The sequence below is a fragment of the Suricata suricatta genome, chromosome 1 (genome assembly GCF_006229205.1).
Source record: "Suricata suricatta isolate VVHF042 chromosome 1, meerkat_22Aug2017_6uvM2_HiC, whole genome shotgun sequence".
Taxonomy (NCBI): Eukaryota; Metazoa; Chordata; class Mammalia; order Carnivora; family Herpestidae; genus Suricata; species Suricata suricatta.
The window spans coordinates 190,995,941-191,011,682 of NC_043700.1; the positions used below are offsets into that span (position 1 = coordinate 190,995,941).

General features: G+C 59.8%; 1 protein-coding gene across 1 annotated transcript in view; it reads right to left on the bottom strand.

The window, feature by feature from the left end:
- The window catches only part of AFAP1 (actin filament associated protein 1), a 125,959-nt gene that overhangs the window by 22,185 nt on the left and 88,032 nt on the right, over positions 1-15,742 (bottom strand). Inside the window, exons 8-11 of the mRNA XM_029948981.1 lie at positions 13,726-13,807; positions 8,613-8,762; positions 4,153-4,364; positions 9-154 (exon numbers count right to left, since the gene is read on the bottom strand). Coding sequence (XP_029804841.1) covers positions 9-154; positions 4,153-4,364; positions 8,613-8,762; positions 13,726-13,807 — 590 coding nt within the window. The remainder of the gene's footprint in view (positions 1-8; positions 155-4,152; positions 4,365-8,612; positions 8,763-13,725; positions 13,808-15,742) is intronic.

The window sequence follows — 15,742 nt, forward strand, 5'->3', positions numbered from 1 at the left end:
GGTCCTACCAGAAGGTCTGTTTGGCGGTCTGGATGACGTTCGCGGACGTCTCCACGTCGATGTAGTCGTAGTGCAGGGCCCCGGGGTCTGTGGAGGACCCCGTCTCGGCCAGCAAGATCCCGATCCATCTGCCCATGTCCTCCGAGGACGCCGCCTGAGGGCGGGAGAAGCACGCGTTACGGGAGTGAGGTTACGAGTCACGCTGTCCGACCTCAGCACGGAGACGGAGCAGCGGGATGGGGGACGAACAGGAAGCAGGTAAGGGGCATGAAGGACGGTGACACGGATCCGGCCCGAGTGACGCCCCGAGCTGCGTGCACACCACGCCCGGACACCGGAAGGTACGTAAGGATTTACACCCAAGGAAAGGCGATCTGGGTCCTGCAGGCCGTCCGGTCTGGGGAAAGGCAGCGGGCGTACGGTGTGGAAATTACCGTGGGGAGTGAGACCTCGGCCCAAGGAAGCTGGCTAGAAGGTGTCATTAGTTTGGCACAAAATCTGGGCAGGAAAAGGGAGCCCCTCCAGCCCCGGCCGCCTCACCTGGCAACGCCATGGGGCCCGCGCCTCTGTGGGGCCCCAACCCTGTCCCCCTGCAGGCCTTGTCAGAGTCTCTTAAATGGGCCTGAAATGGCGATCTTAATTTTCTTAAGATGGTACAAAAAGTCAACTAACTTTTGTACCAGTTTATAGAAGTGTAGATATAACGTCAGAGACGCGTAATCACGTTTCAGTCACCGCCCTGCTTTGCGCATCGTGTTTCTTTAAGATGTTTGAAATGGTCCCCGCCCCAAATCTGATCCGCCGACTTTGCAAGTTGGAAATATACCTTTAAGATCCTGTTCAATAAAGTTTTAAGTCATCCTTATTGCATGATTTAAAAAATCAGATACTTTACATTAGAAAATAAGATACTTTACATTTATAATGGTATTCGAAGCATTTGATTAATCAAAATATAATGTTTAAAAAGTCTCAGGGATGTTGAGTTACTAAGTGCATAAGTTAACAGAATGTGAAAGAAAAGAAATACTTTCATTAAAATGACTAAATTTTAATAGAAAGAAGATCTACTAAGTTTAGCTTAAAGACTCAAAGCAAGTGAGGTTTTATATTTACAGCCTCGACGAGTTGGACACTGACCCAAATACACATAACTGTGAATATTCCCAGAGCCGTTAACGTGAGGGGACCGATTTTTCATGTGCTCGTAACCCTGGCTGGTGGGGACAGCTCCCGCCTGGCCAGGGCGGCGCGAGGCCCGGGACAAAGCAAATGGACTCGAGTAAGCGCCTCCCCGAGGGAGAAGGTAACCAATGTCTGGGGGCTTAAGTGGCTTCACCTGAAGACCTGGGTAAACACAAATCCCAAATGTGTTCCCTCCTGTCCTTCTGTCCTTCCCCCAACAAAATCGGCATCAAGAAAGTATCTATGACTAAACCTACATTGATGCATCTAAGCATGTTTTTAAATGTTTATTTCTGAGAGACAGAGAGACAGAGTGTTAGCAGGGGAGGGGCAGAGAGAGAAGGAGACACAGAATCGAAAGCAGCTCCAGGCTCCGAGCTGTCAGCACAGAGCCTGACGTGGGGCTCGAACCCATGAACCGTGAGATTATGACCTGAGCTGAAGTTGGACACTTAACTGACTGAGCCACCCAGGCGCCCCTATTTAAGCATTTTAAAAAGTATCTGAACACACTACGGAGCATACTTGATACAAAAACACTAGGGATTATTCATTGTTTTCCTCATAGTCTACTTTCATAGAATTTTCTAGTAGGCTTTTAAAAAATTATCCTTTGATACTGGACTGAAACTACAGGTCTTGGTTATGATCATGGCTCTCCAATCAGAAATACAGATGTGGGTATGTGAATGCATGTATGTGTATATACGCACGCTTACAAATACCACATTCGTAACATACACACACACATGAATACACGTAGTACACGTGTGTGCCACACACACACACACACACACACACACACACACACACACACACCCATTTCCCATCGCCACCAGGAGGAACCCATGGGGGCTGAGTAGAGAGCTGGCTGGTAACAGGGAAGGTAGAGGAGCCAGGAGCGTCTTACTGGACCACAACGTAAGGCATGACGGGGACCGTGCCTCCTCATTACAGGGGCGAAGCTCCAGGGCCTTCCGCTGACCGAACTTGGGGTGGTTTCCACCAAAGTAAATCACAATCAAGCGTTATCATCACCGAGGAAAACACTACTCTACGAATCCCCGCTGATATACACACATGCAGGGATTGACAATGAAACAGGAGGAGGGGAGGCTAGAAGGAATAGCGGAATCACAGTCTTCATTCAGTTGCCATGACGACTAAATGACATGACAACAAGTAAGCATCATCAGAGGACGCCCAAGTCAGCAGGTGAAATTGAGAACAGGATATTTACCTTGATGGCCTCAAAGTAATTTCCCCCACGGAGCTTTTAAAAACAAAGGGAGGGGCGCCTGGGGGGCTCAGTCAGTTAAGCACCTGACTTCCGCTCAGGTCATGATGTCAGGGTTGGAGGGTTCGAGCCCCGTGTCGGGCTCTGTGCTGACAGCTCGGAGCCTGGAGCTGCTGCAGACTCAGTGTGAGTCTCTCTGTCCCTCCCTGAGTCATGCTCTCTCTCTCAAAATTAAACATTTAAGGGGCCCCCGGGTGGCTCAGTCGGCTAAGCCTCCAACTTCGGCTCAGGTCATGATCTCACTTTCGTGGGTTCGAGCCCCGCATCTGGCTCTGTGCTGCCAGCTCAGAGCCTGGAGCCTGCTTCCAATTCTGTGTCTCCCTCTCTCTGCCCCTCCCCTGCTCATACTCTGTCTCAAAAATAAATAAAATATTAAAAAATATTAAAAAATAAAAATAAGCATTTAACATTTTTTCTAAAAAGACAAAGGGAAAACACAATCACTGTGCAGGGGAAGCCTTGCAGACCCTGCCCGAGGGATCAGCTAACATCGCCGGCTGAGGGACAAAGTGACAGGTGCACGTGCCGGCGTGGCCGCCGCCCACACCGCCACGGCCACGGCCACGGAGGCCTGCCTGCACTCTCACAGCGGGGAAACAGAGACGCGCCTGGACCAAGGGCCGCACGGTAACTGCTCCGTGCCCTGTGCACATCTCTGTGCCAGGAAACGAGGCAGCCGGAGAAGGAGATGGCTGGGGTTTCCTAGCGTCTGCGAGGGACACCGTGGGGTCGGAAAGCCGCCTAAGACCCGAGCGTCAGCTGAGCGGAGGGTGTGCGCGCTCGCTTCCTGATCTCGATCCCCGTGCGGTGGCCTGGCGAGGGAATGCCTTCGTCCTCAGCACACGTGCGGTCAAGCATTGAAGGAATGAGGGGGCACCAGGGACCTGCCCACGGGAAGCCGCTTCCGCTGCGGGACGCGACGAGGGTGTGGGGTCATTCCCACGATCACAACATTCCCATAATTCTGAAATCGGCTCCAAATAAACGTAAAAATGACCTCGGGAACCGTATGGATCACAGCGGCAGGCCGCGGCGGGGCTGCCTGCACGTCGCGGGCCGAGTGGCTGGGCGTGTGCGCGTCACTGCCGGCGGGGACACGGAGGGCGGGGCCTGCTCTCCCTCCTCGCCAGCCCAGGTCTGCTGCCAGGCTCGGCCTGCACGGGGGACCCACCAGGTTCGCATCGAGGGCAGTTTCCTCCTCTGGGATTCTGGCTGCTCCCCAGCACGGGGCCGGGGGCCCTTGAAAACTAAGGGTGTTCCTTGGGGGTTTCCGTGCAGCTGGCCCGCGAGCCGCCGTCTGTAAGGTCTTCTAACGACCCCTGTTCTGCCTTAAAGAACGTTCCGAAGGGCAGGTGAAAGAAACACCACTGTTGCAAAGGCAGACGATCCTCAGGGGAGACAGGGGTGGCTTTCTGGCCACCGTGAAGAAGAGGGGGCCGTGCGGAGCCCCGCGGTTAACCACGCGAATGCACGGAGGGCAGGAAGGCGGCGGCGGCCGGAGACGGGGGGCCTGCACCACGCAGGAAGAGCGGGCGCTGGCCGCTCGCACCGCCTGTCGCCGCCCGGGGAGGAGGCCCCCACGGCGGGCACGAGGGACACGGCAGCGGGGACCGAGCAGGAAGGACAAGTACCCGGCGGGTCCCCGAGCGTGGCCGCGGGCGGCGCCTCACCTCCAGCACGGCGACCTCCTGTCCGTTGCGGAGCAGCCGGAAGGTCAGGGGGTGTCTGGAGTCCAAGCCCGGGATCACGTCGCAGCCGCGCAGGGGGATGGAAACGAGGTGGGTCTTGAGGTCGGTCCTGTCCTTGTGGAAGATGAGCTTGTTGTCCTTGACGCGGCACCAGCGCTCCCGCCAGCGGCTGTTGGACAGCACGTTCAGATAGCCTGCGGGGACCACAGCAGACCGTTAGCGGGCGCTGCCCCGTGCGCCTGCAAGTGCAAGGTCGCACCATCGCGAGGGCCGCTCACTTCAACCAGTTTGGGGAGGGGGGGTCCTCGGGAGCCGTGCGGGAAGCCCCCGAGGGCCCGTGGGGGGCGCTGCGTGCCCGGCAGCCGCTGTGGGAGGGTGAGGGCTTTTGTGGCCGTCTGGAGTCGGCCCGGCCAAGCCCTCGGTATTTGCAGGGCAGGAAGGAGGGACCTGGTGACTGTCTTCACGTGACCAAAGGGACACGGTACAGGGAAGGACGAGAGTCACTCGGGGCAGCTGCAATGACACAGCCGGGCATGAGTTACAGGAAGGCACATTCTGGCGTCACATGAGAACAAACTATCTGCAAAGGAAATTTCCTCCTCTCCTCCGCAAAGGACAGGCGGCCCCGGGGTGCGGAGTCCCCCCAGCTGGATGCGTTCCAGCAAACGACGGGAGGTCCCCCCTGTCCTGCAGCCCTCGCGCTGCAGGACCGCGTCCGGCCGCTGGAGCAAGCCCAGAGGGGACGCAACACTGGAGTGTGAGAGCATGGATCTCTGCCACTGCAGCGCCCGGCCGGATGTCGCCGCCACGGGGGACCTGGCTTCCTCTGCACACAGGATCCAATTACAGCAATGATCCTCATTATTTAAAAAAAGTAAACCTCCTCCAACATGAGAAACGGATCGCGTTCCGCTTGTCACAAGCAAATGGACAGACAGACGTCCAAACTGAACAGGAGACCAAGTTTCACAGGGTGGGTGCTATGGGCTCCCCGTCGGTGACGCCAGGAGGTGACTGTCCCTGCCTCTGAGACGCAGGAAGGGAGTCACGTACACACAGCGCTTCAGCCGACACAGAAGAAAGAAAACGAGGATTTCAGGAGTCCCTGTACTACTCTTTCAGCTCATGCATGCGTGCGCACACGCGAGTGCACACCCCTACCCGCACACACACACCCCTACCCGCACACACACACCCCTATACACACACACACTCCCCTACACGCCGCTCAAAAACAAAACAAAACAAATCCTCTCCAATTCTGATCTTACAACGCGGGGCCCAGGGCTTGGGAGGAGCCGTTTTGCTTCTCTCCGCGTCTCACACGCGTGGGTCCCGCATCTCACACGCTCCATCAGCAGAGGCTGAATGTTACACAGACAATTGCACAAAACAAAACCCTGAGCACACAGGTAAGTTACAGGGCCCATAATGGCGCTCTCTACATTATGTAAAATTATTTGCCCAGGGAATTCACGAGACGCACACGTAAAAAAGTGTCAGTTTTCACCCGGCTCAGTGTGACATCAGTTCTACCCGTACCTGCTAAATGCAGGGGGCACGACTTCTCCTGGAACTAGACGTGTATTTGGGGCAAAAGTTGCTGCATTTGTGAAGTTGGGGAGCAGGGGGAGGAGCCAGCCCGTGGGCTCAGGTGCCTGGGACCCGCTTCCTTTATCCCGTACATCTAGGGGAGGCTGCAGGGAGAGGAGAGGCTGGGGTCCAACCGGAAGGGCTCCTTTGTGAAGGAGGGGGTCTCTCTGCACGTGTGACTCGTGCAGGCCAGCGCCAGCCCTCCCCTCAGTGAACGAGTTTCCCCGGGAAGCAGTGGGCTCTGGGCACTGACCGCTGTCGTGACTGAGGCTGGCAGGAGTGGTTCAGGGACAGGGTGGCCTGGGGAGCATGAGAAACAAAGGTGTGACGCATCCAGTGCCTGGATTGTAAGAGTCTGGGACACGGTCTCGGGAGCCCGGCCTCGACATGCAGGGTGCCGGGAAGGGAGACACTAAGCTACTTTTCGGGGAGAGTGAGCAACGAGACCCAGGAGCCAGCTGAGTGCTCAGGGACAGGGACCGTACGGCCTTCACACTGGCGCGCGGCTGTCTCGCAGACCTGGGCGCGTGGGGGCACTCTCGCTCAGGCGCGGGCCTGCAGCACGGCGGGGGCGGTCTCGGGGCCGGCTCCACTGCCCGGGGCGCTGGTAATCTCTTGACACTTTCTTCCCTGGCCGACTCTGGCCCAAAGTCACCAATGCTGTGGATTTCTTGACACTGGAGTCACAGACGGGATGGTCGTATTGAGCAAATTCTCATTTTACGTGAGTACGACAGCACATGAAATTACCGTATTTTAATGCCGTCCTCGGATTTCTTCTCAGTTCCCAAAAGGGAAGGTCAGAAAAGAAACTCACAGTGCTTGAGAGGCCCGTCTCTACCAACAGTGAACCCGCGGTAAGGCGCCCACACCTGGCGACCGGCCTCCGGCACCGGCCGGTGCTGTGTCACGGGACGGGGGACTGGATCCCGAAGGGCCCCACGCAGATCTCAGCTGGAGCGCACCCACCACCAGAGGGCGCCAGACCACAGCCAGGCGCTGGACGAGGACAGAGGGACCCGGTGGCGAGGACCCCACCCCCAGGCACGCCCGGGCACACGAGCACCCCCCCCCCATCAGTTCCAGGAACTGCATGAGGCAATTGGCAGGCAATTCCAAGGCAGTCAGATTTTTGTAAGATCCCACCCATCAAGTTAGGTGAGACCTCACTGTACCTCAACAGTTTGGGAATTTGATTGGTGTTTTGAGATTAGACTTGCTCTGAGCTCTAAGGTTCTTGAGAGACGGTGGCTCCGCGTCTGGAGCCTGGAGTCTGACCCTCCAGACCCAGCCCAAGAGGAGGAGCAGCCGGAGCCACCGGGTGCTTCTGCGCTACAGCCCTGCCCCGCAGCTGTCATTCTGTCCCTCTGTGCTAGAGCCCCGTCCTGTCATTCTGTCCCTCTGTCTGAAGCCCCGTCCTGTCTGTCATTCTGTCCGTCTGTCCCGCAGCCCCGTCCTGTCTGTCATTCTGTCCGTCTGTCCGAAGCCTCGTCCTATCTTTCTGTCTGTCTGCCCCGCAGCTGTAACGTTGGCAGGGTGATGCCCTCTCCTTCACGGGGGGAGGGGGGGACGGTGGACAGAGCCCCAGACAGCCGGCTTCTATGACCCCACTGCCGTGTGACTAGGGGCCAAGTTCAGGGGTCTGACCGCATGGGCTCCTAGACCCTTGGTGTCCTTCCGCTCTCACGGCGCCCCCAACAATCCAGAGGCGGCCGCCTCCCGAGGACCTCCCTGAGGGGACACTGCCAGCCCTGTCTGCCAGGCCAGCTCCCACGGCACGTGCACCACCACCAGGGCTGCCAAGGCCCGATGACGGACAGGCCTCTACTGGGCCCCCTGAAGTCTCATGCGCGCGGCTTCCTAGAATCCCAACTGTCAGGGCCGGAAGGGAGCTGGGCCCCCCCCACCCCCAACCTGCCCCCGGGGCTCGGCACACACCTGGCTCCTGCAAGCTCCAGCCCCTACCCAGCCCTCTGCCCCCTGCCCTCCTCCCCACAGCGCTGCCTCTCCCTACTGTCCTTGCACGCGTGACAGCTGCCAAATTCGTGTCCCCTTGTCTGTACGGCCACTTGGGCACATGGGGTGGCGTAGTTCCCAGTAAAGTCCAATACCTGGGCAGGTGGATGCTCACGGAGACAGAGGGGTGAGCAGAGCGAGTGTGCACAGGGAGGGGACCAGGGACCCGCAGGGATGGACCCTGGGTGTGCTGCGGGGTACACGGGCACCCACAGCCCGCCCTCGGTTCCCCATAGAGGCCAAAGCCCGGCTATCCGGCTTCCGGTGCCGTTCTCCTGAGAACGGCTGTGTGGTGGCCGAGGGAACAGGATGCCTGCCACTCCCCCGTCCCCAGTGGCTGCCCAGCCTGGACCTCGCTTGCTCGGGTCCCTGGGGCACTGTGCCATGCCAGTTCCCTCGTCCGTCACCAGGCCACGCTGCGCATCTCTGCTGGTGACTCCTCGTTCACACGGCACGGGAGGGCTGGGGCCACATCGGGGGCGCCCACCGCGTCCTGGGCAGGGCAGCCGCTCAGAAGGGACTTGTGGTGACAGGCTGAGTGACAGCACCGCCAGGACGCTCTCTCTACCGCGGTAGCCGGGAGGTGACCCCACACACGCCAGGCTGAGCCCCGCACTCCCTCCACCGCTCACCAAGGCCCCAGCAAGAACTCCTGCTTTGTCTCGAAAGAACCCCGAGACCCTCAAACCCCCGCAGGTCTGTTATTAGAAGCAGTGAAAGCGCAGCGCCCCCGCCACCACCCGGCTGCCCGCACGCCGGACTGGAGGAGGCCGCGGCACAGAGGCGGCCCGGACGGGGGGCGCGGGGGGGCGCGGGGGGCGCCGCCGACTCACCGCAGGTGGGGACGTCCTCCTCCGCGGACGAGGTCTGCTCGTCCGTCGACGGCTTCTTCTTGCCCAGGCCGATGATCTTGGTGATCTTCTTCCCAGTGACTTTAGACACGGTTCCCTTGGGCTCGGATTTGGAACTTTTCTTCCTCTTAACTGTCAAGAATAACGATGGAAACAAGAAAGAGTGTGTTGATTACAGACCCTGACTGAGAAGAATAGGGATAAAATTGAAGTCACAGTCAGTCTTATTTTCCTCAATTTGTGCTCACTGAGCACCTGCTACAAGCCAGTGCTGGTGTAGACACTGGTGTAGACACACAGGACACGGTAAACAGGCGTTCTGAAGGAGTGTATGTTCTAGAGGAGGCTGCAAACATGCACACGGTGCCCGGACACGCACACACACAGACGCGTGCACACACACACCCATGCATACACACACTCACTCACTCACACACAGCAGGCCTGGTGGCAGCCGGGCCACATGGTCTACACTGGGGTTACGCGCCAGAGGCCCCGGGCGGGCCGCCTGGAGGGGCGACTTCGAGCCGTGCGCTGGGGACGAGGGAGCGCGGAGCCCGAGCAGCAGCCTTCCCGCAGGAAGAGCTTCAGGACCAAGACCGTGCGGTCAGGACGGGGAACGGAGAGCAGCAGGGCGGCCACGTCCTGGCAGCTTGGGGAGGGGCTGACGGAGGCAAAGGGGCACGCGGGTTCCTCCCCAGTCCCGGGGCGCCCTCCAGCAGCCCCTCACCCCCCCCACGATGCCCAGGCTGGCAGCCTGCATTCGAGCCGGCGCTGGCTGGCGCTGGCCTGCACGGCACTGAGTTATGAAGCCGTGCCCAATACACCAAACCCACAAATACTGCGTCAAACTGATTTCTGGCTCCCGTGGGACACAGAGCTGCCAATTCCGGCCCCCCGTCTGGGGTCTCGTGGGGCTGGGAAGGCGCGGGAGAGAGCGCGCCAGCCCCGGGGCTCAGGGGGACCCTTTCCTCCCCCAGCAAGTCCGCAGAGGAGAGGTCACTCAGCACTGTCACCTGAGGGCCACTGTGCACCTGGCACCGGAGCCGGGGGGACAAGGCAGGAACCAGGGGACGATGAGCCTCTGGGAGGCCACGAGCAGCTTCAGGACGGAGGGGGGGGTGGCAGAGGGGCTCCCCGCCCCCCCTCCTGCCGTCTCCCTGTCCGGGTGACTCGGGCCTCCCAGTCTGTAACCCACAAGGGGCCACAACCCCGCCGGACAATGTGATGAACAGAACTCCCCCTCCTGCTCAACCCGGGCCCGCCGGAACATGCCCTAGACACACACACAATAATTTCAGAGACGGGGGGACGGGGGGTCACAACCCCAGACCTCATCCCTAAAGGCCCCTGTAATACGGAATGACACGCTCCCCTCTCTCCATGGGGGGAGTGGCGACAGCTCTCTCTCCTCCAGTCCCCACTCCGCCACCCGCGGGACACCAGCCCTCTCCCCTCCGTCCCCACCCCAGTCTGCCCTCGCGCTCCCTGGCCCCATAGGCGCAGCGGTATTCCAAGTTCAAGTTACTCTGTGTTCGCTGTTATTGCCCCTCTAGGAAGAAATGACGGTTGAAAGAGAAGAAGCCGAGCCAAACTTCAGGGTAAACAAGTATTTGTTCTGGACTGAACATAAGTGCACCCCAGAACCCCTGCACTGAGGCCCCAAGCCCGGGCGCCGCTATTTGGTGATGGGGTTATGTGACATCGTGAGGGTGGGGCCCCGACCCCACAGGATTCGTGCCCTTGGGAGACCGGACTCGGAAGAGAGGCCACGCAAGGGCACGGTGGGAGGGGGCCCTCTGCAAGCCGGGAAGGGGCCCTCCCAGCACGCGGCCCGGGCACCGCCAGGCTGGGCTCCCGCCTGCGGACCGTGAGGAACAGCGTCTGCGGGCTAAGCCTACGGACTGTGGGGTGTTGTGACGTCCTCTGGGGGGGGGTGCACGGAGCACGGGAGAGCACCCCCTCCCTCCTCACACTCTCCCCGCACCCCCTCTTCAGCTAAAGCACCAAGACCCTGCTGCAATCCTAGTGGGATGGGACCTTCCCAGCCCCCAGGTGCCCCCAGATGTGTGGTCCGCGGTTGGGACGACTATGTCATCGCGCTCCCGGTGTGGCCACGCCAGAGTTTTTCCGAAGAGCATGGAGACCATTTCTGACCACAGTCCCGTTCCAGCTGAGCTTCACAAGGAAGGCACCCCCAGCACGCCCTGGGACCCCCCCCCCGCAGAGCTCGGGGGGCACAGAGCTCCTCCCTGTGGTTCGAAGCTACCGCCTTACGTCTCCTTCTGCTCCTACCCGCACTTCTCCTGTTGGGAAGGTACCTCGTCACAAAGAAAAGACCTGATACTTTTAACTCCTTGAAGGGCCACAGATGACTTTTTTTTTTTACAAAGCAGAAGGGACTCCCTGGAAGAAAAAGCAAAGTACGTGGGAAGGTGAGAATGTGCTGATCCGACTCACTGCCCAGGCGGCAGGATCTGACACGTGTGACAGGATTATGAAGAAATCCTCCAAACCTCAGAACTCTCCACTCAAGTCAGAGACCGGGAAGCCGCAGGGTCCGAACGGCAGCCACCGCTGGCGCTCGGCAGGCAGTGGGGGCGGACCGCCGAAGCAAAGCCGGCTCCCTGCATTTCTAAAGCCATAAATGTTATTGGCCCAGACGCGTCCCTACAGCCAGCGGAGAATCTGAATCACGAGATGGCAGGGGGCCGGGGGGCTGGGTTGAAATCTCTCGACTGCACATCAGTCATGAGTGAGCAGGGAGGTGGTTAGGTGCAGACACACACTCTCTCTCTCTCTCTCTCTGTACACACACACACACACACACACACACACGTATCTAGACGTTCATAGCGTTCTGTGAACCTAGTCCCCGGCAGGGACCCAGGAGAAGAAATGGCAAACGGGGACAGAGACCAACCACAGTAACGCACACTACGCCGCCACGTCCAAGCAGGAAGCGGAGATTGTATGTTACCCTGCTTTGGGGCAAAACTTAAAGACTGCTTTCCTGGCTTTGATTACACGTAATGTGCCCACGGAAGACACAGATGAGACGGTCCACTGAGTGACTCCCGATGGCGAAGCCTAAAATTACACCCAGGCGTGAGCGAGTCAGGGAGTCGCGGGGACAGTGGCAGAGATCCCGACCTCTGGGCCAGCTCACCTGGGCTCTAACATTCTCGGTGGCCTGCTCTGGTTTAGGGGGGCTTCCTTTCAGAGCTGCGAGATGCCTGCCGGGTAGAGTGCCTTTGAGCTGGCTGGGCGGACCGCCCCCCCCCCCCCGGGAAGCCCAGGCCACGGGCCCGAGCACACAGGCTGAAGCTTTGCACAGGGGACACCGCCCCATGACCCGCAAGCCTCACCCTCCTCTCAGGCCACACGCCCTGGAGGACGTGCAAGTCAAGCCACGGGCTCGGGGAGACTACGTGCAAAACACACAGATAAAAGACTTGCACTGGAAACATTAAACAACTGTCCAGAGTCAATAACAGGAGCAAAAATCCAGGACAAATATGGGCAAAAGATCTGGACAGACGTCTCATCAGCTGAGACATGGCTGGCAAAGCAGCGCATTAAAAATGCTCAACATCGTCAGTCTCCAGGGAAGTGCAAGTTCAAGCCACGACCACACAGCTCCACACACCCATCGCAATGGCCGAAACACAAGGAACGGAACTAAAGGCCATCAGCAAGCTGGCGAGAACGCCCCTGGCCGACAACCCGCGCCCGTAGGTGTTTACCCGACGGAGATGAAACCCTGTGGACGTCTAGGACCGCGTTCCCCAGGACGCTCAGACCTGCCAGCGCCCAGCCATGCAGCGGGGGCGGACACCCACACCGCGGCCCCTCCGCACCCCGGGACGCGCCTCGGCCGCACGGAGGAGCGGACTCCGGAGCGCGCCACCAGGTGGGTGCATCTGCCGGGCGCCAGGCTAGAGAGAGGACTGCTCCTACTCGCAGGGCCTTCTGCAGAGGACAGAACGCACGCCCGTGGCTGCCGGGGCCACGAGGCGGCGCTTCGGGGTCCCCGACACGGTCCACGTCCTGACTGCGGTGATGTAGTTACAGCCTTGGGTTTGTCGAAGCGCGAAGAGCCATGTGCCACAAAGCGTGGCTACCGCACAGAGCTTGAGCTGTGTGAAGCTGACTCACAAGAAAAGAATTCCAACTCCGTACGCCCCAGGCTCCCAGCAGCTCCGTTCACGACGAAAACGTGGACAAGCCCCAACGGCCACTGATGGAGGAACAGGTAAACACAGCGTGGTCCGTCCAGACCGCGGGAGGCCCGTCAGCCGCAAAAGGAAGGACGGTCTGACGCCTGCTCCCACGGAGACGGGCCCCGAGGACATCGTGGTGACACGAGTGGTCACAGAGGGACAGATGCCATACGGTGCACCCCCACGCATCTCCTGGAGTTGTCAGGTTCGCAGACACGGGGGGGACGGTGGGCACAGGGGTCAGGCAAGGGCAGGGCACCGACTCTTTCCTGGGGACAGCGCGCTGGTCTCACAAGAGGCACAGAGCTCTGGCTGCAGGGGGGGCGGGCACGCCACTCTGTGAGCGTCCTTAACGCCGCCCCAGGGGACACAAAACGGTTAGCGTGGTGACTTCATGTCACATGTACTGAACCACAACTTAAAAAAATGGGTTTTAAATGAAGGTGAATAAAAGGCATTTTCAGAACATCTTTCTTTTTAAATGACCAGAGGCCCGTGAGCCTGGCCTGGGCCTCGCAGGTGGGACGGCGGGAAGGGTCCTCACGCGGCGGGAGGCTTGCTCGGGCCCTGGGGCTAAGCACGGGCGGCGTGGGGCGGCCATGGGGGCGCCTGTCACGCTGGCTGCCCGCTTTTCACGGACGGTCAGGTGTCCCCATCGCAAATTCCTTTCGGCGGTAAGTCAGGTAAGGGCAGAGGCTGCTGTGAGCCCTGAGGCCCCGGGCCGGCAGGACGGCAGCGTGAGGCCGGGGGAGGAGGCGCACAGCCGCACCGCCGAGCAGGCCGCCCGCAGCTCACGGACTGGGCCAGTTTCCCTCTTCCCACCTCGGGGTTTGTTTGTGAGCCTACGTGTTCTCGGCACGAGCAGAACTCACCGTGCTCTCTCCCGTTGCACACAGTGGCTCCGTTCTCCGCAGCGCCCTCCCCGTCCGAGCTCGGCCTCTCCGATGACAGCTTCTGCAGGGGCACAAAGGGGGAAGTTACTCTCACGATGTTCGCACGGGCCGAGGGACGCGTCCGGCATCAGTCAGGGCTCTCTCCAACACGAGAGGAGGCGTGGGCCAAGTTCACGGCAGCCCAGGGGGAGCCGCAGCTCAGGGACGGACACGGGCCGCTGGCCAGCTCGCTTCGAAACCAGCAGAACAAAGGACAGACTCCCCAGGGTTAATACGCACTCTAGCACCTACCGCTCCTCATCCACATCGCTTTTTCTGCAAGCAATTGTGAAAAAATATTCAGATTACAAAAAGAAACCCACCTCACCAAGCCACATCGTCCTCCCAGAAATAAAGAGCCCCCCATCCATCTCGGTCCTTCCCGTCATCCACCAATCACGGGGCACGGCCACGATCTGCTGGTAACAACCACACCCGAGTGTGCACGCACGGACCAGCTGCTGGCGAAACGGCCCAGGGCACAGCGGACCGGCACGCGTGCGAGGACTTTCGTCCTGGCATCTGATAAAGGGAGCATCCTCGGGACTCCGAGCTGGCATCTGAGGAGGGGGCGCTGTTTAGGGACCCTCATCATTCTGGCCGGAGACCTGTGGTGTCACGGTGGGGAAGTGGGCTGGACAACACCCCTCCGGGTCCTGCCCCACAGGGCCTCGGCCGGAGACAGAGAAAATATCTGGGGGTACCGGGGCGCCAGGGCACACGCACGGTCGGCGGCTAACGCGGGGCCCGGCTGGCGCTGCCCAAGGACGGCAGGTGTCTGCAGCCCCGCGCGGGGCCGGGAAGAGCCGCGGGGAGGGCACGTGGCAGTGCGTGGGAACCGGCCAGGTGCCAGTGCCAGAATGGCGCAAGCCGGCACTGCTCGGGCGGGCCAGGAAGCAGCCCTGGGCTCCGGGCTGGCAGGCCTGGCCAGGCCCTAAGGGGACAGACAGGAGGCGAGCGGCCAACGCCCAGGGTGAACGGGGGGCCCTGAGGTGCCGCCGGGACTACAGCCCTGCCGACACCACACGCGCTCGCTGCGTTACGAGGTTTCCAACCTGGGAACGTCACTAATAGTACAGAAGCAGGGGCGGGGAGGGAAGGCGGCAGAAGCAATTTTAGGCATCAGGCCCTCCAAACCAGCTCCGCCTCTGCGGTGCTACAGGCACCTTCGTCCTGTTTCTGTTTCTCTGGCCTTTCTGAATTTCTACAGCAAAAAGGCATTCATTTTGCTATCAGGAGAAAAACAAACAGGCCCACTGTGTCACAATGCCTGAGCCGCCTGTGAGGTTGACGGGTTTAACTTTACGTGTCAGCCCGGCAGCAGTGGTGGATGAGGCTGACACTGACCTCAGTCTGCGGGTAAGCAGACGGCCCACTGCAGAGTGGGTGGGCCTCACCCAATCAGGCAAAGGACTGCACGGTGCAAAAAAGGGCCTTCCCCAGCAAGGGAGGATTCTCCAGAAGAGTGCCTGCAGACTTTGTCTCTGGCCCACAGACCCACACGGTACATTTTGGACTTGCCAGCCGCCATGATCACATACGCCAATTCCTATAACAAACCTCTTTACACATACGTGTGTGTGTGTGTGTGTGTGTGTGTGTGTATCTATATAAATATATGCATAATCTTATATAAAACATTTTACGCCTACATTTTATATGTTGTCATTAACACACACACCCTATCAGAATCCAGACTAAAACGATAAGACACAAAGGAGGGCTCATTCATGGGCAGTGGGGGCTGGGCGGGGGGACTCAAGCCTCCCGGGACATGGGCGACCATGGAGCACCGCCCGGCCTCCGCAGAAACGAGACCTCCGTGTGCGCAGACACACGAGGCGCGGCCAGAGAGGCCTGGCCGTGAGCACAGCAGTGACGGGCTCACGCCCGGCTGGCAGGGAAGGCCGCCCCCGGCCCCCCCACTGGACCCTCGTTGCTCCTCCGACAGGTAAAA